The 22,875-nt window shown below is 44.2% G+C and overlaps 2 protein-coding genes and 1 pseudogene across 2 annotated transcripts; all 3 read left to right on the top strand.

The window, feature by feature from the left end:
- The first annotated feature begins 2,211 nt into the window (after positions 1-2,211).
- Positions 2,212-4,070, top strand: LOC101755403 (F-box protein At5g07610). The gene is made up of 2 exons (XM_004983870.3): positions 2,212-2,409; positions 2,511-4,070. The coding sequence occupies exon 2, from the start codon at positions 2,527-2,529 to the stop codon at positions 3,679-3,681; it is 1,155 nt and encodes a 384-aa protein (XP_004983927.1). The 5' UTR covers positions 2,212-2,409; positions 2,511-2,526; the 3' UTR covers positions 3,682-4,070.
- Positions 4,071-7,453: 3,383 nt separating this feature from the next.
- Positions 7,454-17,016, top strand: LOC101755154 (F-box protein At5g07610-like). Its single transcript, XM_022829759.1, has 3 exons — positions 7,454-8,005; positions 15,362-15,954; positions 16,876-17,016. The coding sequence occupies exons 1-3, from the start codon at positions 7,465-7,467 to the stop codon at positions 17,014-17,016; spliced, it is 1,275 nt and encodes a 424-aa protein (XP_022685494.1). The 5' UTR covers positions 7,454-7,464.
- Positions 17,017-18,374: 1,358 nt separating this feature from the next.
- LOC101754747 lies at positions 18,375-21,251 on the top strand (annotated as a pseudogene).
- Positions 21,252-22,875: the final 1,624 nt, after the last annotated feature.

Genomic DNA, 22,875 nt, shown 5'->3' with positions numbered 1-22,875 from the left:
AAGCACTGTTTCATGTTATTTTTGGTTCCAATATTATATAAAGGAGATGGGACTGCTTGTTTAGTTCTTGTTGAAGTAAATCAGCGGTAGTGCCTACAGAAGTCGTGCTTCTATTTCTTTTGCACGAATAAAGGACATGCAACTGAGATCCGGTCCTCCTATATATAAAGGGGAAAGCTGTACGATGCTCGCAAATTTTCAAGCCTCCCCAGAATTTGTGGCCAATAAGGAGATGCCACCCGGTCTCATCTTCCTCGATCCCGCGACCTTTTAGGGTCTGGAGTTTTCAGGACCGTGGGGGTGAGGGGGGTACCTGTATTCGGCAGTCGTAAAGGGAGCTCTGGGGTGGCATGGTAGCGGGTGGTAGTGGCGGTTCGTGCCGCGCGAGGGCGCCGCTAGCCGCGGGTGGCTGGTGGACAACCGGTTGGGCTGTGGAAGCGGCGGGGGACCATCGATGGGTTAGCGTGGGTGAGGCAGTGGGCGGCGGCGGAGGTGCGGCGGAGCCGGGCAGGTTGCTGGCGGCGACGGGGGCGAGCAGCAACCAGCGCCAGGATGGAGGAAGGGAGCCTCGCCGGTGAGGATGGAGTGGCGGTGGAGGAAGGCGGGCTACACCGGCGTCGGGGACGGCGCGACGAGGCAGAGGGCGGTAGCGGTGAGGTGGGGGTGCGGTGCGTCGGGAGGACTCGCGGTGCGTGGGGATCGACCGAGGCTGAGGTTAAAGAAGATAAGGAAGAGGTGGAGTTGATGTGGTCCATCCGATTCAGATCTAAGGGTCTAGAAATTCGGATGTGGGGATGGGAAAAATACTCGTGTATATAAAAGTAAAAAAAAGAGAGGGGGATGGCTTTTGCAGAGCCAAGCTAGCTTGGTTGTTCAATTGGTTCACCAGATGTTGAAAACAAGAAGGTGGATTTAGTATTAGGGTTTATATTAAGGTAATGTCGGAATTATTGTAATCTTAGAAGGAAAACAATTAAAGAAGATAGAAGTGCACGTGCATCAACCAATGATTTTGATACCTAACCATAACAAGAAAATGTCACAACTCTATTACGCCCGCAAGGAGGAAAAAAAATTCTTCGAGACTATTTTTGGTCCGCAACCATGCTTAATTACTATGTCAGACCCGTGGATAATGGTTTTTCACTCCTGTAAACTGTAACACCGGCCATATTATGCTAAAAAGTACTATCTCTAATCACTGATATAGGTTTCAAAAAAATCTCTAATATAAGTAATTTTCATTTTATCTTTAAGGCTTTTAAGATTTTGATCATTAATAACTAAATCAAAATAGTTTTGCAACATAAGGTTGATGCTACTAAAATCATCATGAAAAATAGTACCATAATGTAAAACCTTTTATACATGAAACAATATGTTTTTACAGAAATTGATAGTCAAAACATAAATGTTATCAGACAGAGTATAGTAATTTGTGGCATGCAATCAACTGGTGAATGGGAGTCGTTCCTCACTCTGCTTCTTCCGTAACAAAACACGGAAAGACATCTCAAAAGGAAATAAGTAAACTGAAAAGGTGTTGGATGTTTGGACGGGAGCTCCTATATAACTTGTGGAAGTTAGATAAGAGTGGTAACTTTAAAGTCCATCAGACCCAATTAGATATCCAAGAAGACTGGATTCAATATTTTACGAAAAATAAATCAACATTCACAAATAACCGATTCAACATTTTTTGAAAACACATCTCAACATTTTGAAAGAAACTATTACCTTCAACATTTGTTGCACTCTATTTCAACATTTTAAGGGAGTAGATTCAACATTTGTTAGAACCTAAATCAACATTTTAGGGAAAAAAAATCCAGTTTCTTCTTCGACGACAGCAAGGGCAGCACACACTAGCGGAGGAGATGGGGTAGCACGGGGCACAGGGGTAGTGCATGGCGGGGTAGCAACGGACAGTGGCGCGCCCCACGCACGGCGGGGCAGCGCCCGGCAGCAGCAGGTGGCTGGGTGGCGGGTGAGGCAGTGACGCCTGACAGCGATAGCAGGATGCAGCGGCGCGCGGCGGCGCATGGCGTGAGCGTGCGCCAGCATCGAGGCAACGCCGGGCGTGGCGCAGACGGGGTAGTGGCGGCACACATGGGCATGGCGGCGGCGGTACACAGGTAGTGGGAAGCTAGGGCTGCAAGAGGTAGATGCATCCGACGGTTGTCGCCGTGCGCATGGATATCCAACACTGGAAGCCCAATAACTGACGGGCTTCCGGAAGCCATATAGGATCTCCGTGTTTGGACCCCCCTACGGCAAGGAATGGGCTGCAATTCTGCTCACAGGCCCACGAACCCGATGCTCGGTTCTGTAAGCATTGCGCCGCCGCCGCCGTCTCTCGCCATTCCACCATAGTTGTGTCATTGTGTGGCGCCCTTCTCCGGCAGACCGGTTCGTCCCTTCCGCCTTCTTGCTCTTCCTTCTTCCCGTCCATTCCCTGCACTGATCTCTGATCTGAATCTTTCTTCCTTTCGCCGTATCCCCATTCTCAGATTCACTTGCGCGCAAATGGATCATTCCAAGAAGCGAGCCAGCGCCACCGCCGACCTCACCGACGACCTCATTGTCGAGATCCTCTCGCGGCTGCCAGCCAAATCGATCTGCCGCTTCAAGTGCGTTTCCTGGCACTGGTACGGCCTAATCACCAACCCCGAGCACCGCAAGAAGATTCCCCAGACGCTGTCCGGCTTCTTCTACCGCAGCTACAAGCTCAACCATGAGAAAGACATGGTAATATTTCCAGATTTCGTTGGCATCATGGGGGACGAAGAGCAGCCATTTTCAGACCCTTCGTTGACCTTCATCACCGGCTACAAGCTGATTATTCCAAAGATCTGCTGCAATGGCCTTCTCTTCTGCCTCTGCTGGAAAGTCTACCCAAGGGACGAAAGCGATTATGTTGTGTGCAATCCTGCCACAGAGAAATGGGTTGTCCTGCCGGAATCAGGGGACGAAAGCATTGCTTTGGTGTACTGTTTTGGTTTTGACCCAGCCATCTCCCCCTACTTCTATGTGTTCCAAATTACAGACGAGGATGATGATTATGGATACATCGATGGTGTGAATATCTACTCACCGGAGACAGGTGCATGGAGTCGCAATAAAAATGGTTGGGGCAATGAGCTTCACCTAGTCGATAGAGGAGCTGTTTTTCTCAATGGAATGTTGCATCTGCTGACTTATGATTTCAAGATATTGGCAGTGGACACACAGGGGAAGAGATGGAGGACGATTCCTTTGCTGGAAACTATGACTGTCTCGTGCTTTTGGAAAGGTCCTGAAGCATTTATTGGTCAATCTCAAGGGCTATTGTATTACATAAATATGAGAGCTGGTGATACCTCTAAATTGTCAGTCTGGATTCTTGAGGGCTATGACAGTGGTGAATGGATATTCAAGTACAGCATTAACACTTCACAGATTTTCGGAGAGAAGGATCTTATGTTTGAACGGGACTATGCTTTGATTGCGATCCATCCAGAATGCAATTTGATTTACTTTGTTTGGAGGTGCGAGGACATGCTGATGTCATATGACATGGATCGTGGTAAAGTTTGTGTTAGCAGTCTCAAAGAGCATCTGTATGACCGCCCATTTCTTCCATATCTTCCATATGTTCCATTTCTCTCTGATTCACTGTCTGCTACAAGGCTAGGAACATAATTTGGAGTGTGAAGGCCAACAATTGTTACCTGGTTATCCCGAAGTGACGTGGATGCCTACAGTCAGTTGTCACCAAATTGAACAATGTAGTTGCAGCTTATGTACCTCACCTGTTTGTTGGTCCTCATTTGTGTTTATGCTTTAATGTATTCTGTATTTTAATATCAAGAAATGCTGTCAGTCTTGAACTTCCTGTAGCTTATATTTGCAGAGGTTGCATATTAAGTTAGATTTGCTTGCTTTTAACAGCTTATATATTTTTTTTCATTTGTTAGCTGTGTGCATGCTATATTAGTAACAGGCACTTCTTTCTTCGTAATTCTTCTATTTGTTGAATATGTTGAAATGTAGTGATGTTTAGTTGTTTACTCAAAAAGCTGGAGTAAGATATGCCCTCACTTGAGTTATGCAAATTGCATACAATGTATTCAGCTCTTTATATAAGGAAATTTGCTGTCAAGGTAGATGCTGAAGCACTGTCTGTATCTCATATCTTATATACAGAAAGACAGCTATCCCTAACATTTGCAGATAATACCCTAATTACTTTCAATCCCAATGAGATCTCCACTGATAGGAAATAGTAAGACTGTCTATCTTCTTATGTGGTTCCTATTTGGTTGCTTCTCTTCTGATGAATGATATATATGTTTATTATCAAGCAGTTGTCCTTGGTAGGGTCATTTATAGCACTCGATTGTCAGATTATTACATCATGTAATAGTTTTGGCCTATCGTGTTTCATCATTGATAAGCATGTAAGAGAAAAATGCTAATTATTCACTTGTCCTGCTTGCTAGAGTTGGCAGATAAGTCGAGTAGAAGCACTTCAAGCATTAGATGACCCATTTATACTTCTTTCAATGTGTATGGCTATATGCCATCAGATAATTTAGATAACTTGTCCTGATTTGCAAGTATGTTCCTGTTATCTGCAGAGAGTTAAAAATAATAATTTTACCAGGTAGAGTGGTAGACTATAACTCCTAGTTTGGGTCTCTCCTGAAACATTTGCTTATTAAAAGAACAAGAATATTCTGAACAGTAAAGTGTCTCTGAAGAATATATCATTTCTCTGGGTATTTGAATATTCCCTTTAATTGCTGCTGAAGATAACTGCTTGTCTATGAATATGTATACTGCCTCGGAATCGATGGTCGTTGAGTCCTATTGTGGTTTCTTCGTTTTGCTTCACCTAATATTACCTCACCAATTCCAAGCAGCTTAACCCCCCATGCCCAATATCCCTCCCCACCTTTCCTTTTCACATCTACATCTATTCCAGAATGTTTGCATGGGAAAATCCCTGCTGCCATTTGCCTTAGCGGTTTAGGACAGATGGCATCTAGAGATCGTCAATTATGGCTGGGTGGGAACAGCTATCTATAGTGGTACTTTACAGGAGTAATTTTTTCTAGGTCTAAAAATGTTGAACTGCAAATTGAACTACCAGATGGCTGGGTGGGAACAGCTACTGCTGTGCGCAATAAACATTGCTAGTAGTGCATGTTTAGGCTACATGTTGGGTTTTGTTTAGCCTATGCTGTTTTTATTCTGAATCATGAAAGTAAGTGATCCTTGTTTGGTTGGTTCATTATGCTTATGAGTAAGTAAAAACAAGCACTGAGTTCAGATCGTCTTCTCAATTCACGGGTCAGAAGTTCAGAATCCTCAATGATAACTTGAACATTACTCCCTCCCTCCAGAACCAGAAATATAAGACGTATAATTTTCGCTAGGACAATCCTTTGACCAAAGATCACTCTATGAATATACAAGATTTATTCAGAAGTACTAACTTATGATTACTATTTTGTATCACAAAAATAACATATCAATAGAGTAATTGTTAATCAAAGTCGTCTTAAGTTCTAACGAAACAAAACATGTCTTAATCTTCTTAGTTCAGATTGTCTTATGTTTGTTTAACTTTAACCTACTGCTAATTCTTTACCCATTTTTGCAATAAAAGGTGCCATTTTGTTAAACATCCGACTAATAAAATTTTGCTAAACCAGCTGATCTGCAGATGAGCTTGCAGCTCAATGGTAGGACATCCACTAGAGTTGCCACCCACCCAAGGCTCAAACCTTGGGTACTGCACAATAAAAATCCCCCTCGCTAACGCAACCAGGGTTCGGGAAGTTTTTCCATGGCCGGAAGCTGTAGTCGCTTCCTCTTAATGAAAAACTGTTTTTTTTTTCTAAACCACCTGATCTTCGACTTCCTTTCTCCCGCACAGCCTGATCCCTAAACACTGAAAGAGGCATCTAAAAAAAATGAGAGAGGTTTTGGGCTTTTGGACCAGAAGACTTAATTAGCCCACAGCAAGGAACGGGCTGCAATTCTGCACACATACCCTGCCCACGAAGGCACGAACCCAAAACACACACACACTCTCTCTCGAAGCGTCCCGTTCCCTAGGAATAGTTGAGAAAGATGACTCCAACACGATTTCCATTCTCGCTGCCGGTGGCCTTAGTGGCACCGGTGTGCTTGGGGAATTGCGGATCCGGTAGGTGATGTATGGGTGCGTTTGGTAGAGCTTCATCTGATTCTGATTTTCTGTGGGAGCTGATTCTCTGAGAGAAGTGATTCTGTGGCTGAAAGTGATTCTCTTTGATTCTCTAGCATAAACTCTTAAAATCAGGATGGAGAATCACTTCACAGAATCAAGAGAAGCTACTTTTTTTAGCTCCCAGCCTCTTAGTTCATTTCAGAGAATCACTTCACAGAATCAGCAGAGAATCACTTCTCTGTGAAAAACTGTTTGGCAGAGCTCCTGCTAGAATCAGCAGAGAATCAGCTCTGGGAGTTCTGCCAAACGCACCTTATATATCTCACCAGTAAGCTTTTGTTACTTCTACATCTTCTCTACCATTGGCTTTGTTCGAGGTGAGCGAATCTTGGTGTTGTTTGAGGTGCAAGTGGTACTTGACGATGATATCTTTTGCGGGGTCTCAACATCGATGGGTATGTCATTGTTTTCCTCTTATGCGCTGGTGTTTGATTCCTTTGTGTTTTCCTCGGTGTCGTCGATGCCCACGATGCCAACGATAGCGTTGGTCTTGTGGAGAAGTTTTGGAGGTGTTTTGTCCCTCCAAGATAGTTCTAGTGTTACCGAAAATTCTGTTGTGAGGTCAGTTGTGCACCTTCTCGTGTATACGGGTTGGTGTCTATCCATTCCTCTTGCGGGTTGGCTATCCGTTGACTGGGGTTTGCCGGTGCTGAAATTGGTGTCTAACCCTGGTGACGACGAGGAGATAGCCTTTGGTTGTTTGCCAGTGTGTTCAGTGGTTCTACGGTGCGTGCTTGGTATGCTAATGATGGGCTTCATAAATCTTGAAGACTCTTCGTTGATTCCGGAGTCGGCCATGCTCTTTATCCTAGGTCTTCTTCATCGCGGGAGATGGAGAAGAACTGGCTTGCGGCAACAACAGTCGGTGACGGCGAAGGTGCTCCTCTGCAGGACTTAGATGTAATTTTTGTTTTCTTGAGGGGTTCCCTTTCTAGGGCTGGGATGTAATAGCACTTTATTAATAAAGTCCAACCTTTTTTTTAAAAAAACGAGGGCACAAACCCTTTGTCTCCGTAACTCCGTTAGCACTGCGCAGCCACCGCCGCCAGACCTCGTCGTCTCTCGCCCTTCTCTGGCGGACTGGTTCGCCTCGTCCACCCTATTGCTCTTCCGTCTTTGCTTTCCCTCCATCCCCTGCACTAATTTCTGATCTGAATCTTTCTCCCTTTCTTCTTATCCCCCTTCTCAGATTGTCAGGCGCTCATATGGGTCCATCGAAGAAGTGTGCCAGCGCCGTCGCCGACCTCACCGATGATCTTATCATCGAGATCCTGTCGCGGCTACCGGCAAAATCGATCTGCCGCTTCAAGTGCGTTTCCTGGCACTGGTACAACCTAATCACCCGCCTAGAGCACCGCAAGAAGATCCCCCAGACGCTCTTCGGCTTCTTTTACCCCACCTGCAGGCTCGGCCAAAAGAACGATGTGCTCACGTTTCCCGATTTCGTTGATATCATGGGGGAGGAAGAGCTTCCATTTTCAGATCCCCCGTTGTTCTTCTTGATCAGATACAGGCTGATTGATCCAAAGATCTGCTGCAATGGCCTTCTTCTCTGCCTCTGCTGGAAGGTCTCCCCCAGTGATAAAGCTAATTATGTTGTGTGCAATCCTGCAATAGAGAAATGGGTTGCCTTGCCTGAGTCCAACCACGATAGTGATGCGTGTGCACACTATTTGGGTTTTGACCCAGCTGCCTCGTCCTACTTCCATGTGTTCCAGCTCCTAGAGGAAGATGAGGATTATGGATGTTGGTGTGCGTATGTAATATTGATATATATGTAGGGCTAAAATGTAAAAGAGTGGTGATAAGAAAAGGCACCAGGAGAGGAAATACTCCCGAGTTGATTTGTCCCCAAATCCTTCGACATGGTATCAGGGCTAGGGTTGGGGGTGATGTTGGTGGCGATGGTGGGGGCGTCGTCGGCGTGATGTCGGCCGGCAAGCAAAAGCTGGACGAGAGGGCGGTGCTGCGTCGAGTGTGAGCAGATCCGACGGTGGCGGGCGTCCTTGCGGTGCTGCTTCCCCAAGGCCGCAAATCGTAGCGGCAGCGCGGATCTACCCGTGCTGGAGCTCTGGGCGGCCGCGACACCAGTCGGGGAGCCCACGGGTGACGGTGGTGAGCGGTGAAGTTTGGGCCAGCGGAGGAGCAGCAGGTGGCTGGCGAGGAGGAACTGGAGTGGCTGCGCGGCTACTCGTGCTGAGGGACGCAGGCCGGCGGAGGCCCTAGATCGAGCTGCGCGTCGGGGAGGCGTGCAAGGTGGAGCTGCTGGTGTTTTTGGCAGAGAGCACTTGAGTTGCTGGTCGTTGCTAGTTTCCAAGCCAATTAAGAGGATCTGTGCTGGTTTGTGGAGGAGTAGCAACTATACTGCATCTAGAGGAAGAAAGTGTTGCTGTGAGGAAGCAAGGGGTTCCAAAGCCACTGTATTATGGCAGAGAATCAAGGAACTGAATAGGTTCTTGGGAAATTGGTGGAACTACTAACTACAAAGAAGAATGATGTCCCGTCCTCAAGTAAAGAGATTGATACGGTTCAAAAATTGGAGTTGATGCCTATTGATATCAAGTTGGAAGGCATGAAAAACTATTTGGCTTGGTCCTGAAGAGCATTGTTACTGTTGCAATCAAAGAAGCTCGAGGGCTTCATCAATGGGGAAATAACTGAACCCAAAGATAAGTTGAGCAGTGACTGGAAGAATTGGAATGCCACTAATGCTTTAGTGGTTATTTGGTTATTCAATTCTATGACCTCAACTACTGCGGGTTCTGTTGACACTATTGCTTGATATGGAAGGCGCTTGCAAGCATGTACTCAAGTGTTGGGAATGTGATGCTGTTGGCAGATACAGATGATAAAATACATTATCTGAAACAGGGGGAGCAGACTTTGATGGATTATGTTGCAGAATTGAAGCGACTATGGGCTGACTTAGATCATTATGATCCTATTGAGTTACCTCACCCTGAATGTGTGGCTTGGGTGAAGAAGTGGGTAGAGAAGAAAAGGGTCCTTCAGTTTTTGAGGGGCCTAAATCTAGAATTTGAAGGAAGACGTGCTGCATTATTCCATCAAGCTGATCTCCCTAGTCTTGAAGAAGCTATTGCTGCTATGGCACAGGAGGAGACAAGACTCAAAGTGATAAAGGGTCACACCTTAAATTCACCAAGTCAAGCTTATGTGGTAGCAGGGTCCCAAGAGACCAGAATTTGTTATAATTGTGGTGAAAAGGGGCATTTGATTCATGATTGCCGTCAGCCACTAAAACCAAATCGTGGTAGGGGTTGAGGCAGAGGTATGTTAAGAGGTGGTACTAGCCGAGGAGGTGCAAGTCGTGGTGGAAGAGTAAGCTTTAGAGCTAATCATGCAATGTCAGATGGGTGTGCTGCAGAATCAGTTACAGTTTCGCCAAATGAGCTAAATGAGTTCAGGAAGTGGAAGGAAATCGGAAAGGGTTCTCAACTGAACAATCAAGAAACAACATCCTCGAGTGACACTGTTGCTGCTGTGGTTCACTCAGACTCAGGTACATTCAACCAAAATTATATATCCAATTGGATATTAGATTCAGGTGCATCAAGGCATGTCATAGGTCAGGTAAATGAATTTACATCTTGTACACCATACTCACATTCTTATAAGGGGACAATCAAAACTGCGGATGGAACCTCTCGTTCTATTAGAGGTGTTGGGACAGTTCAATGCACACCATCTATTACCTTATCATCAGTATTACATGTTCCATCCTTTCCTGTGAATCTTATTTCAATAAGCTCGTTGATTGATCAAATGGACTGTCGAGTGCTTCTTGATCGTGAAAATTGTTTACTTCAGGAAAGGAGGACTGGAAGAAATCTTGGAGTTGGAACTTGGCATGATGGGCTCTGCTATCTTGATAGAAGCAAGACAAGAGAAGAAGTCTATTTTGCTCTATCAGCTAGTGAAGATGAAGCTCAGGTGATGTTGTTGCATTGTCGTTTAGGACATGTATCTTTTGATGTCATGAGCAAAATGTTCCCTCATGAAATGTCTAAGGTGAATAAGAGTAATTTAATGTGTGATGCCTGTGAGTACGGGAAGCACACTAGAAGCTCATATGTGAGCAGGGTTTTAAGAAGTTTATCACCTTTTATATTAATCCATTCAGATGTGTGGACTTCTCCGGTCACTGCTATAAGTCGGGCAAAATATTTCGTTACCTTTATTGACTATTGTTCTCGTATGACATGGTTATATTTAATGAAGCATAAAAGTGAGGTACTTGAATATTTTAAGGCTTTCTATGCTTATGTAAAAAATCAGTTTGGCACTTCTATTCAAATTATCCGGAGTGATAATGGAACTGAATATGTGAATAAGGAATTTCAGGGTTTCCTTTCAAGAGAAGGAATTCTACACCATACTTCATGCCCCAATACCCCACCACAAAATGGAGTGGCTGAAAGGAAGAATAGGCATCTTCTGGAGGTAACTCGTTCACTTATGTATACAATGAATATGCCTAAGTGAAAGTGCATCTAGACCCCTAAGTGGGTTTTGGTGAATTGGATGATAAAACGATTAAAGGACTAACTTGTTTGTCTAAGTTTGTGAGCAGGAGTTTATTCTTATACTCATATTGCAATATTGACTTATCAAGTGAATGAGTATCATACGGCACATAATGAAGGTAGCAAGCAAGTATGTGATCCCTTAAAGACAAATTAAAGAACAACAACAAGCAAGAGTTGAATGATGTTTGGGGATGAGTTTTTATAGTTTGATCTATAACTTACCAAGTAAATTATTAGCTTGTGTTACCAAAAGAAAAGGGGTCATCAAGAAAAGCTCGAAATATTCATAGAAGGAAATTCAAGACTTCATAAGGACATGCTAAAAGACACGAGCTTATGATCTACATATTGGTCTTATTAAGTGGAAGATTGCAATTCATGGAAGTTTCTTTATCAACCTAGATCAAGCATTTGAAGAAGACTTCAAATGGGATTTAACTATAAATGTCAAAGCAAAGCTAAACTTAATGTGGCAAGAATGGGTGAAGAAATCAAACGAGATACTAGAGACGAGGGACTAAGCAAGCTTTGGATAAGCGACGGCTTGTGCCATGGGCATATTGCTAGGGTGAAGTAGCTAGTATCCGGGGGGTTTCGAGGTATCATTTCTAAGCCTTACCGAGGGAATCAATGCAATGCATCTAGTCTATCATAGTTGGTAAAATGGAGTGACTAAAGACTTCAAGTATACTTTATTATGGATGAAAGGAAGCCTTAAGTCACTAGCTCAAGTTGGATGAGCTCAAGTTGAAGATTATGTTGGAAGCCCTCAAGTATCTAAAAATCAAAGTATGGCAAGAATGAAGACTTACAAACTCAAGAGGATGATATGATTTTTATATTTCATCTTGAGTATAGGTATGCTGTACTATCAAGAGGGATGCAACATTAGCTTGTTGACAATACCAAAAGTGCTCTTAGTTGACCCATGTGAGTTTCACCCTGAGAGATACTCTTGAGTGATTTCAAGATTACAAAACACATAACAAAGATTGGCTTAACCTTTAGGTCAACAAGAGTGAGTGTTAGGAGCGTTGTGGCTGGCTCAGCCAAACCGGTCTGACTGGTCTAGTAAACCGGTCTGACCAGTCTAAGTACCAACGGCTAGTTTTCAAGTTAGATCGGTCTGATCGGTCTAGCAGATCAGTCTGACCAGTCTGTCCAGTGTTCCAACGGCTAGTTTTTGCTCTTTGGGGTATTTATACCCCACGACCTCCACTCTTGGAGGTTGCTGCTCCTGAGCCAAAAACAGTGATCCTAGACATTCTAAGCCAGGCCAAAGCCAAGAAAAGCTCTCCCCAACCCCTCTTTGTGAGGTTGTGTGAATTAAGTGAAATCTTGTGAGTTGGGTGGAAGAGAGAAGTGAATTGAGAGCAATTGTGAGCTGAGAAGAGCCATCCATAGGTTGAGCACTTGTGGTTCGTGTTGAGAAAGCCTTGAAGCATTTGTTACTCTTGGAGGTTTGCCTCCTAGACGGCTAGGTGTCGCCGGCTAGCTCCCAACGTGTGGTGAGCAGCGGCAAGTTTGTTAGGGCTGTGATCTTGCCTCCGCAAGGGAAAAGATCAACTAGTGGAGATGAGAAAAGTGGTTGAAAGAGACCCGGCTTGTTGGGAGGGAGTTGAAAAAGACTCGTATCTCAATAGGCTCCTCAACGGAGACGTAGGATTCATTGGTTGAATCTAAACTTCGGATAAACAAATCCTCGTGTCCTCTTTACGGTTTGCATTACTTGTTGTATTCTAGCATTTACTTGTGCTTCCGCTCCGATCTACTTGGGTGTGTCATTAATGTGTGCAGGGACAAGTTTATTCTGCCAAATATCATCTACAAATGACACTCTTCAAGATTGTTGGTGCTAAAATTTGAATAGGGGATCAAGCATCAATTTGGTGTGCCTCACTGCCTCAAACTGGTCTGGCCGGTCTGGGAAACCGGTCTGACCGGTCTGTCCAGGCAGCAAGGCTCAAGGTGTTTGAATTTAGATTAAAGTTTGTCAATTCATCTATTCACCCCCCCTTTAGGCGATATCAAGATCCTTTCACTAAGTTCCTTTGGAGTGAGGCAGTCTTGACTGCTATTCACTTGATAAACCGTATGCCATCAAGGATACTTGGCATGAAATCTTCTTGTGAAACGTTATTTGGAAAAAATGAGTTTTTGGTTCCACCCAAAATCTTTGGATGCACATGTTTTGTTAGAGATCATAGACCGGGGGTTGGAAAGATAGATTCTCAAGCTATCAAGTGTATTTTTGTGGGGTACTCATCAGGACAAAAAGGATATAAGTGTTGGAGCCCATCTGAGCGTCGTATGTTTGTAAGTATGGATGTAACTTTTAGGAAATCAGTTCCTTTCTATGGTGAGAAGACTGATTTAAGTTCTCTGTTCATTGATTTAGACCCTCCAATTGGATCAGAAGATAGTGAGCAAATGGAGTGTAGAGTTGAGACAAAAGCAAATGAGAAGAGAGTTATGGTTGGTCTAATCCCAAATTCAGTTAAAGTGAATGACACTATACAGGAAGGGGGAGTACAACAGTCTCCTACAGAGAGGAATCTACGAGTATATACGAGAAGAAGGAGAGAAAATCCCATACAACCCACCACTATTGTTGATGAAGTTGAAAGTGACCAAGTTCACTCAAGTGATAATGAGAATGACCAGTTGCCTGAGTCAGGAGGAGAGATAAGGGATCACTTGAATGACTTACCTATTGCTCTAAGAAGAGAAGCAAGGAGCACTGCAGGTAAACCTCCAGTGAGATATGGCTTTGAGGATAATTGTGAAGGTGAGCATAGCAATGAGGTAAGTAATTATGTGTCATATGGGTCATTACCATCTGAGTACTGGGCATTTATGACAACCCTGTAATCTGTACAAATTCCAAAAAATTGGAAAGAAGCAAAGTAAGATCCAAAATGGAAAAAGTCAATGCTTGAAGAATTGGCAGCACTTGAGAAAAATGACACATGGGAGCTCATACCTTCTCCTCCTGGAAAGAAGGTGATTGACTGTAAATGGGTATATACTATGAAACAAAACCTTGAAGGAAAAGTGGAGAGATATAAGGCAAGGCTGGTAGCAAAAGGGTACAGCCAGACATATGGGATTGACTATGATGAGACATTTGCACCGGTTGCAAAAATGAGTACCGTGAGGACCTTGGTTTCCTGTGCTACTAACTTTGATTGGCCATTATATCAATTAGATGTTAAAAATGCATTCCTTCATGGTGATCTTAAAGAGGAGGTTTATATGGAGATCCCACCTGGATTCACTATTACTGAAACAGAAGGTAAGGTGCTATGATTGAAAAAATCTTTATATGGACTAAAACAATCGCCAAGAGCGTGGTTTGACAGGTTTAAATGTGCAATGCTTGCTATGGGATATAAGTAGTGTAATGGAGATCATACTCTGTTCTATCTATGTTCCAAAAATCACATAACCATCTTAGATGTCTATGTTGATGATATTATTATCACTGGAGATGATACTTTGGAGGTGGTGCGATTGAAGGAGAATTTGAGAAGGGAATTTGAAATTAAAGATTTGGGACAGCTTCGATATTTTCTAGGGATTGAAGTAGTAAGATCTCCTAGAGGGATTGTGCTCTCACAACGGAAATATGTTCTGGATCTACTGGATGAGATAGGTATGCTTGGGTGTCATTCAACCACTACACCAATAGAGCAAAACCACAAATTGGATGCTGAATCTGGACATCCTATAGATAAGGAGAGATATCAAAGACTTGTGGGGTGCCTCATCTATATTTGTCATACAAGACCTGACATAACATATGCTGTGAGTGTAGTAAGCAGATATATGCATGAACCAAGGAGTGATCACATGGATGCAGTCTATATAATCTTGAGATATTTAAAGAAGAATCCAGGCAAAGGTTTGTTGTTAAAAAAAATGGACATCTGAATGTGGAAGGTTATTGTGATGCAGACTGGGGAAGTTGCCCTGATGACAGAAGATCAACTTCAGGCTATTGTGTATTTGTTGGTGGTAACTTGGTGACTTGGAGAAGCAAGAAACAACCTGTTGTATCACGCTCCACTGCAGAAGCTGAGTATAGGGCTATGTCACAGAGTCTGAGTGAACTATTGTGGGTAAAAAATCTTCTAACTGAGTTAAAACTCCAGGAGGGGAGGCCTATGAAGCTTTGGTGTGATAACAAATCAGCTATTAACATTGCCAACAACCCAGTTCAACATGATCGAACCAAACATGTGGAGATCAACCGCTTCTTTATTAGAGAAAGGATTGATGATGGAACTTTAAGTCTAGGGTTTGTAACTTCTAAGGGACAAATTGCTGATTGTCTAACAAAAGGGTTAAGTGTTAAAGAGTGTGTGTCTTCGTGTGACAAGATGGGCATGATAGATATATACTGCCCATCTTGAGGGAGAGTGTTGGTGTGCGTATGTAATATTGATATATATGCAGGACTAAAATGTAAAAGAGTGGTGATAAGAAAAGGCACCAGGAGAGGAAATACTCCTGAGTTGATTTGGCCCCAAATCCTTCGACAATGGATATAATAATGTTCGTGTGAATATCAATATCTGCTCATCAGAGGCAGGTGCATGGAGTCACAAGGGAAATATTTGGAGTAGTGAGCTGAAGGTAGATGATTCTAAAGGTGTTTTTCTTAATGGAATGTTGCATTTGATGACCTATGATTTCAAGATACTTGCAGTGGACACAGAGGGGAAGACATGGAGGACCATTCCTTTGCTGGAAACTATGCGTGTTGAAAACTCTTTTGGAGCCCCTCTTTCTTTTATTGGTCAATCTCAAGGGCGATTGTATTACATAAATATGAGGGACGTCAATACCTCTATATTGTTAGTCTGGATTCTTGAGGACTATGACAATGGTGAATGGATATTTAAGTACAACATTAACGCTTCACAGCTTTTTGGAAAGAAGGGTCTCAGGTTTGAACAGGACTACTTTTTCATCGGGATCCACCCAGATTGCAATTTGATTTACTTTGTTTTGAGGTGTGAAGATATGCTGATGTCTTATAACATGGACCATGGGAAAGTTTCTGTTATATGCAGTCTCAAAGAGCATTTGCGTGACTCAGGGCCTGTTTGGCTCCTCGGTGCTAAAGCATCCATCACATCAAACGTTTGGATACTAATTAGAAATATTAAACATAAACTAATTACAAAACTAATTGCACTGATGGAGTCTACTTCGCGAGACGAATCTATTAAACCTAATTAGTCCATGATTTGACAATGTGGTGCTACAGTAACCATTTGCTAATGATGGATTAATTAGTCTTAATAGATTCGTCTCACGAATTAGACTCCACCAGTGCAATTAATTTTGTAATTAGCTCATGTTTAATCCTCCTAATTAGCATCCAAACATCCGATGTGACCCTGCTAAAGTTTAGCACCTCGTATCCAAACACCCCCTCGTTTATTCCATATCTTCCGTATGTTCCATTTCTCTCGGATTCAGTGGCTGATCAAGGCTAGAGGCATAACTCACGTGAAGGCCAACAACTGTTACCCCGAGATGATGTGGATGCCTACAGTTGTGACCAGATTTAACAATGTAGCCGCAGCTTGTGCTGTCAGACATCAAGATCCTGCAGACTATCTTTACATTGATTGTGTATAAGTTACATTTGCTTGTTTTTTTTTCTTATTGTGTTTGTTGACACTCGTTAGCTGTGTGCATTGACATATTACCAAGAGGCATTTCTTTCTTCATAGTAAATTCATTTTGTTGATTATATAGAATTATGGTGATGTTTACGCACAAAAAGAAGTCAGTAAGATACGCCTTCACTAGGAATTTGAAAAACACGTAGAAGATTTGTGTTTTTGCTTCTTTTTTCATAGTACTATAAAGAAATCTAGATGAGGGAACCTGTAGTGAAGAACTCAAGATTGGACCTGGTCACCTGGAGAACAGCCTGTTTGAAACAAAGTGTGTCCAGGTTGGAGATGACAGCAATGTTTATGCGTGTACGCAGATAGCAGTGTGATTTCCTGGTTTATGACAGTGCCCTGATGTCTGATGAAATGTGTGCAGACTGCAGAGGAGGTACCTGTGATACATGATCCTGGGCACAATTCGCATGCCCCCAACCCCCATATATTGTCCGTTGGTACTTGTGTTCTCAGAGTTGTTCGCAGAGAGCACTGCAATGCAATCCTTCTGATGTTCCCGTAGTAAGTCTTCAAGATGTGATCCTTCAGATGCTACTGTAGTAAGACTCAAAGAGGATAAACAGCGGTCGTGCGGCATATGCCAAAGATAGCTCAATGTATGCCATATGGAGCCAAACCTATGAAGAAGTGGCAGAAAGGTTAATGAAAAGTGTGGCTGGCAATTAAATAGATCCACGTTAATAAGCACCTTTATTATGTCGTGGGTTTGGGAAGTATTATCTATAGAGAAAATTGGTTCTGTAGCATCGAAAGAGCGCGACTTCTGTAAAATACTTTAAAAAATCCTAGCCCTGTAAAATACCATCAAAAGATGCAAACGTTAACTAAAACTCGCATTCCGTTACATCTTTTCACCCAAAACTTTCTTTTGGCACATTTTAGCACATAAACATGAACATGGAATGAACTTTCTACCATTGGCTTGAGGACAAACGAAAAGATCGAGTCTTAAGAGCAAGTATATTGCTACGTATCAGGGTTCTCATAAGTCGTCTCATGCAGTGCCACATAGGATTTTTGATGATGTGGAGGAGAGAGAGCGAGGAGAGAGAAAAAGGTCGTTGTTTCGCGAAACAACCACCTAATAAGCTAAATTGTAGGACTAAGGGATAACTCAACAACCATTGTATGAGTTATTATTACCATGCAACTTATAATATTTCTTTTTTCTATACGCATAAATTAAGGAATTATATAACTCTACTAGACAAATTATAAGATAACTCATTGTACGGGTTGTTTGTTGAGTCATCTCAAAATTATGTGCCAATGCATGAGACCGTCTGCCGGACGAAGTGATTGCCCTAAGCAGTCTTATCCAGTCGACCGCTCGCCTCAACCTGCACCAGCCCGTCGTCCTCCCTCTCTCGCAACGGTGGCGCCGCCACTCCCAGCATCTGCGATGCCGCCCCTCCTACAACTGGCGCAGCGTGTACCTCCGTCTCTGCGCATACCTTCAGGCGGAAGTCCTCAGGCCGGCGCACGGGCGTTCCCAAGGCCCTCCGCCGCCGCCGGTCCCTCGACTCGGCGCCCTCCGCTGCCGCCCGTCTGCCGCAGTCTGCTGCCCCTTCGTCGCCGTCCGCAGCCCAGCCTTGCGTCCCTAGGCTGCCCTTCCATCCCAATGTCCGCACTAGACATATGACCAGGATGCATCGCTAGGCTAGGCTTGGATTTGTCTGCGCTACTGGTATGGAACAAAATTAGACCTTATGCTACTGTTCCGTACTTGTGCTACCTTGAACAACTGCTATTGTTGTCATATACCTTGAACTACTACTGTAATGGCTGAAGTAGATGGTGTTTATATGCTGAAACAACTCTTATTTTAGGGCTGAACTTTATGTTCTTAACTGTGCTGAAATGGCTGCTGGAAGGATGCTGAAATTAACCTGGAAGTATCCTGAATTGTTTGTCCAAAGTGTGCCTAATTTGCTGTCCAAAGTTTGCTGAATTCGCTGTTCGAAGTGTACTAAAACTGTCGTTTATGTCCTGCAATGGCGGAAAGAGGGAGGGGTATTTTTGTCCTAGTTAACACCGTTTATGCTAAAATCTAACGGAGTGCTACTTTCAGTTAATGTTATCATCTTTCAGTGGTATTTTACGGGACCAGGATCTTTTAGTGGTATTTTATGAAGGTTGGGATCTTTCAGTTGTATTTTACGGAAGTCGGGATCTTGCGATACTATAGAACCAATTTTCCTTTATCTATAAAATCTACTCCATCCCGGGACAATTTTTCGGTGATATTTCATAATATCGTGCTTATTGGTGTGGTTTGATAAATTTTATTTACCCAAAAAATTTCGTGTAATGACTATCTGATGTGATATAACGTTCTTATCTCTTTGTTGTAGTATATGCATAATTGTGAACTGTACTCCTTAGAGATAGTTTCTAACATTGTCATCGAATTTTTTATTAAGAATTATTGACCAAAAATTTCGTAATAAATTTTATTTGCTGATTTTTTGCATGCATCCATGCAAGTATCCTCGGTTCCTCACGAGCCCATCTGCGGATCTGCCCATGGTCCATCCATAGCTGCGTGACAACACTGTGACTGTCCCCGTTCGCACCGCGCCACCGCCAACCCACGCCAGAGAGCCACCGTCTCTCACCAGCCGTCGCTTCCAGTCTTCCGCTCCACCATGGTTCTACGGTGCCCTCCGCCGGCAGATTGGTACGCGCCTACCCGCCTTCTTGCTCTTCCGTCTTCCCTCTATCCCCTGCACTGATCTCTTGATCTGAATCTTTCTTCGATTCTTCATTTCTGCTTATCCCCATTTCTCAGATTGACTCGCGCACAGATGGATAGTACCAAGAAGAGTGCCAGCGCCGCCGCCCACCTCACCGACGATCTCATCGTCGAGATCCTGTCGCGGCTGCCGGCCAAATCCGTCTGCTGCTTCAAGTGCGTTTCCTGGCACTGGTACGGTCTAATCACCAACCCCGAGCACCGCAAGAAGATTCCCCAGACGCTGTCCGGCTTCTTCTACCGCAGCTGCAGGCTCAACCATGAGAAAGACATGATAATATTTCCAGATTTCGTTGGCATCATAGGGGACGAAGAGCAACCATTTTCTTTTTTTCCCTAGAATACGTAGGAGAGCTGCGTATCTTTGAAGAAAGTAACGATAAGAAGTTGTTATCGCGGACCGACCGGGCGCACGCACACGGAACATTCTCCCCTTAATGATTATACAGGGAATTATACAACTAATCAACTACGCCAGGAGCGTAGAAATACTATGGGTGTGCCCCTCCTCCTCCTGATGTAGGCCAACCCAAGAGGGGGAGGTGTTTAGCACCTGCACTACACCATATGGCCTGGAAGATGTCCGGCTTGTGCTTCTCGATCAGGCCCGTCATGGCGGTGTCCAGCTCCTTTTCTAGGTCTCCATGTACTTTTTCTTGATCTTCATCTTCTTCCCTAAGTGGTTTTGATCAGCTCGTCCTGCTCGGCCTCAAACTCTGCCACGCCTTTCACCTGCCCGTCAATGTTTGTTGGGAACTGGAACTTCGTTTCCTGGACGCATACGGTGGAGGCGTTCGCGTCTCTCAGTACCGAGCGAAGAGCAACCCGGCGGCAGCGCGCATTCAAGCCGCCCATGTTCCACACCAATATGTTGAGATTCGCCGTATCCATGGAGCATGACCACGACCAATTGTGTTGCTTGCCGCGCCGATGGTCACTCACCGTTCCAGCGCTGACCGCGATTTGCATGAGCTGATCATCAGTCAGATCATTGGCCAGTGGAAAGATGTCTCTAAGCGCCGCAAAGTGTTGCGGCTACATCGTAGATCTTAATAACTTGTCGAAATCCTTTGCAGCGACATGGTCAGCGTCGGCCATTTTCAGACCCTTCGTTGACCTTCATCACCGGCTACAAGCTGATTATTCCAAAGATCTGCTGCAATGGCCTTCTCTTCTGCCTCTGCTGGAAAGTCTACCCAAGGGACGAAAGCGATTATGTTGTGTGCAATCCTGCAACAGAGAAATGGGTTGTGCTGCCGGACTCTGACCACGACAGCAGTGCTTGTGCATACCGTCTTTTTTTCGACCCGGCCATCTCCCTCCACTTCCACGTGTTCCAAATTATAGAGGAGGATGAGGATTATATGGGTACATCTCTGGTGTGAATATGTACTCGTTGGAGACAGGTGCGTGGAGTCACCATGAAAATGGTTGGGACAATGAGCTTCAGGTAGTCGATAGAGATGCTGTTTTTCTCAATGGAAAGTTGCATCTGCTGACCTATGATTTAAGGATACTGTCAGTGGACACAGGGGAAGACATGGAGGACCATTCCTTTGCTGGAAACTATGCGTGTTGAAAACTTCTGCAGAGGCCCTTTTTCTTTTATTGGTCAATCTCAGGGGCTATTGTATTACATAAATATGAGGGACTGTGATACCTCTAAATTATCAGTCCGGATTCTTGAGGACTATGATGGTGATGAGTGGCTATTTAAGTACAGCATTAGCACTACACATATTTTCGAGGAGAAGAATCCAATGTTTGATCGGGACTACTGTTTGATTGCCATCCATCCAGAATGCAATTTGATTTTCTTTGTTTGGAGGTGTGAGGAGGATATGCATATGCTGGTGTCATACGACATGGATCATGGGAAAGTTTGTGTCATATGCAGTCTCAAAGAGTTTTTCTATGATGAATTTCTTCCATATCTTCCATATGTCCCATTTCTCTCAGGTTCACTTCCTGGTCACAGCTGAAGCATAGTTTGCAGTGTGAAGGCCCATAATTGTTACCCTGAAATGATATCGGTGCCTACAGTTGTGACCAAAAATCTAACAATGAAGGTGCAGCTTGGGTACCTCTACCTATCCTTTCCTTTTCTGTGTTTATGCTTTGATGTGTTGTTGTTTTTATTTCAAAGAAATACTGTCAGCCATCAAGACCGTGTATCTTATCTTAACCGAGATTATGTATTAAGTTAAATTTGCTTGTTTTTTCTTGTTACATTTTTAGACACTTCTTAGCTGCGTGCATTGCCTTATTACCAACAGGCATTCCTTTCTCCTTAGTAAATCCATTTTGTCGAATATACGGAAATGTGTTAGTTGGTGTCTGCGCAAGAATGGTGAGCATAAGATATGCCCGTACCAGGAATTATGGAAAAGACACACATAAGAATTGAGCTTTTGCTTTTTCAGAGTACTAAAGAAGTACAGACGAGGGAACATGTATAGTGAAGGACTGAATGATTGGACTCTGGAGCACAGCCTGCTTGAAACAAAGTGTTTCCAGCTTGGGATGACAGCAGTGTTTATGCCTCCGCAGTGCAATACTTCTGATGGTATGCTATTGTATTGAGTCTTCAAGAGGAGATCCGTCTGATGTCTTGTGGTTACCCTTCGAGTTCGAGAGGAGGAGCAGCGGTCGTGCGGCAGAGGCTGGCATTGATGCAGCAGCGACCGGCGGTACGGTATGCAGTGGCCGGCGTTCCTTTCGGTGATGGGGCGATTCGGGGCTTGGATGGCGGGCGGCACCGCGGCAGTCGTGTGGTGGCCGGCGGTGGTGCGGCAGTGTGGAGACTGGCGGCGGTGGTGAGTCTCTGCAAACTGGCATTGTGTGATTTTTAGTCCAACTACGGCGGTAGACAGTCGTATCGTAATGAAGCAGCTAAAAGTCATAGTTTTGTTGTGCTCACGAGTCACGAGTACTATGCCCAAGTCTGGATTCTTGAGGGCTATGACAGTGGTGAATGGTTATTCAAGTACAGCATTAACACTTCACAGATTTTAGGAGAGGAGGATCCTGTGTTTGAACGGGACTACGTTTTGATCGCGATCCACACAGAATGCAATTTGATTTTCTTTGTTTGTACACTAGTAGAGAATTGGCTTTCGATGTGCCCCCTTTTGTCCCGGTTTAAAGTTGGCTCGGGACAAAAGGGGGTGCGCCATGGTAGGCAAAAATGGAGGGGAGAGTTAGTCCCGGTTGGTAATTGCAACCGGGACTAAAGGCCCCCCTTTAGTCCCGGTTGCAACGGCTAGTGGAGCGCTGTCGGTGGCGACACCCTTTTATCCCGGTTGGAGGCACCAACCAGGACTAAACCCCTTTTATCCCGGTTGGAGCCTCCAATCGGGACTAACCATTCAACCGGGACAAAAGGTGTTCCTTTTTTGTCTCGGTTGGAGTTTTTAACCGGGATAAAAACTCATCCCCATTATATACGGCCAAGACAAAGGACTTTCTTCCTCCTCCAGCCCGAGCCAGTCCAGCACATTGACAGAGAGAGCTGAGCTTCACCTACTCTCCGGTGGTGCCGAAGCAAGCAAGGGAGGTGCTGCCCGAAGTTTTTTCCCTCATTTTCGTGGGAATTTCACTCGGCCA

This window comes from Setaria italica, chromosome IX (genome assembly GCF_000263155.2).
Source record: "Setaria italica strain Yugu1 chromosome IX, Setaria_italica_v2.0, whole genome shotgun sequence".
NCBI classification, from domain to species: Eukaryota; Viridiplantae; Streptophyta; class Magnoliopsida; order Poales; family Poaceae; genus Setaria; species Setaria italica.
This window is presented reverse-complemented; position numbering and strand designations above follow the sequence as displayed.

Coding starts and splice junctions, on each gene's coding strand:
- LOC101755154 (XM_022829759.1), top strand. CDS start 7,465: ATGGGTCCATCGAAGAAGTGTGCCAGCGCCGTCGCCGACCTCACCGAT. Junction 8,006..15,361: donor GGAAGATGAGGATTATGGAT/GTTGGTGTGCGT, acceptor ATGGATATAATA/ATGTTCGTGTGAATATCAAT. Junction 15,955..16,875: donor AAGCATCCATCACATCAAAC/GTTTGGATACTA, acceptor AAATGTGTGCAG/ACTGCAGAGGAGGTACCTGT.
- LOC101755403 (XM_004983870.3), top strand. CDS start 2,527: ATGGATCATTCCAAGAAGCGAGCCAGCGCCACCGCCGACCTCACCGAC.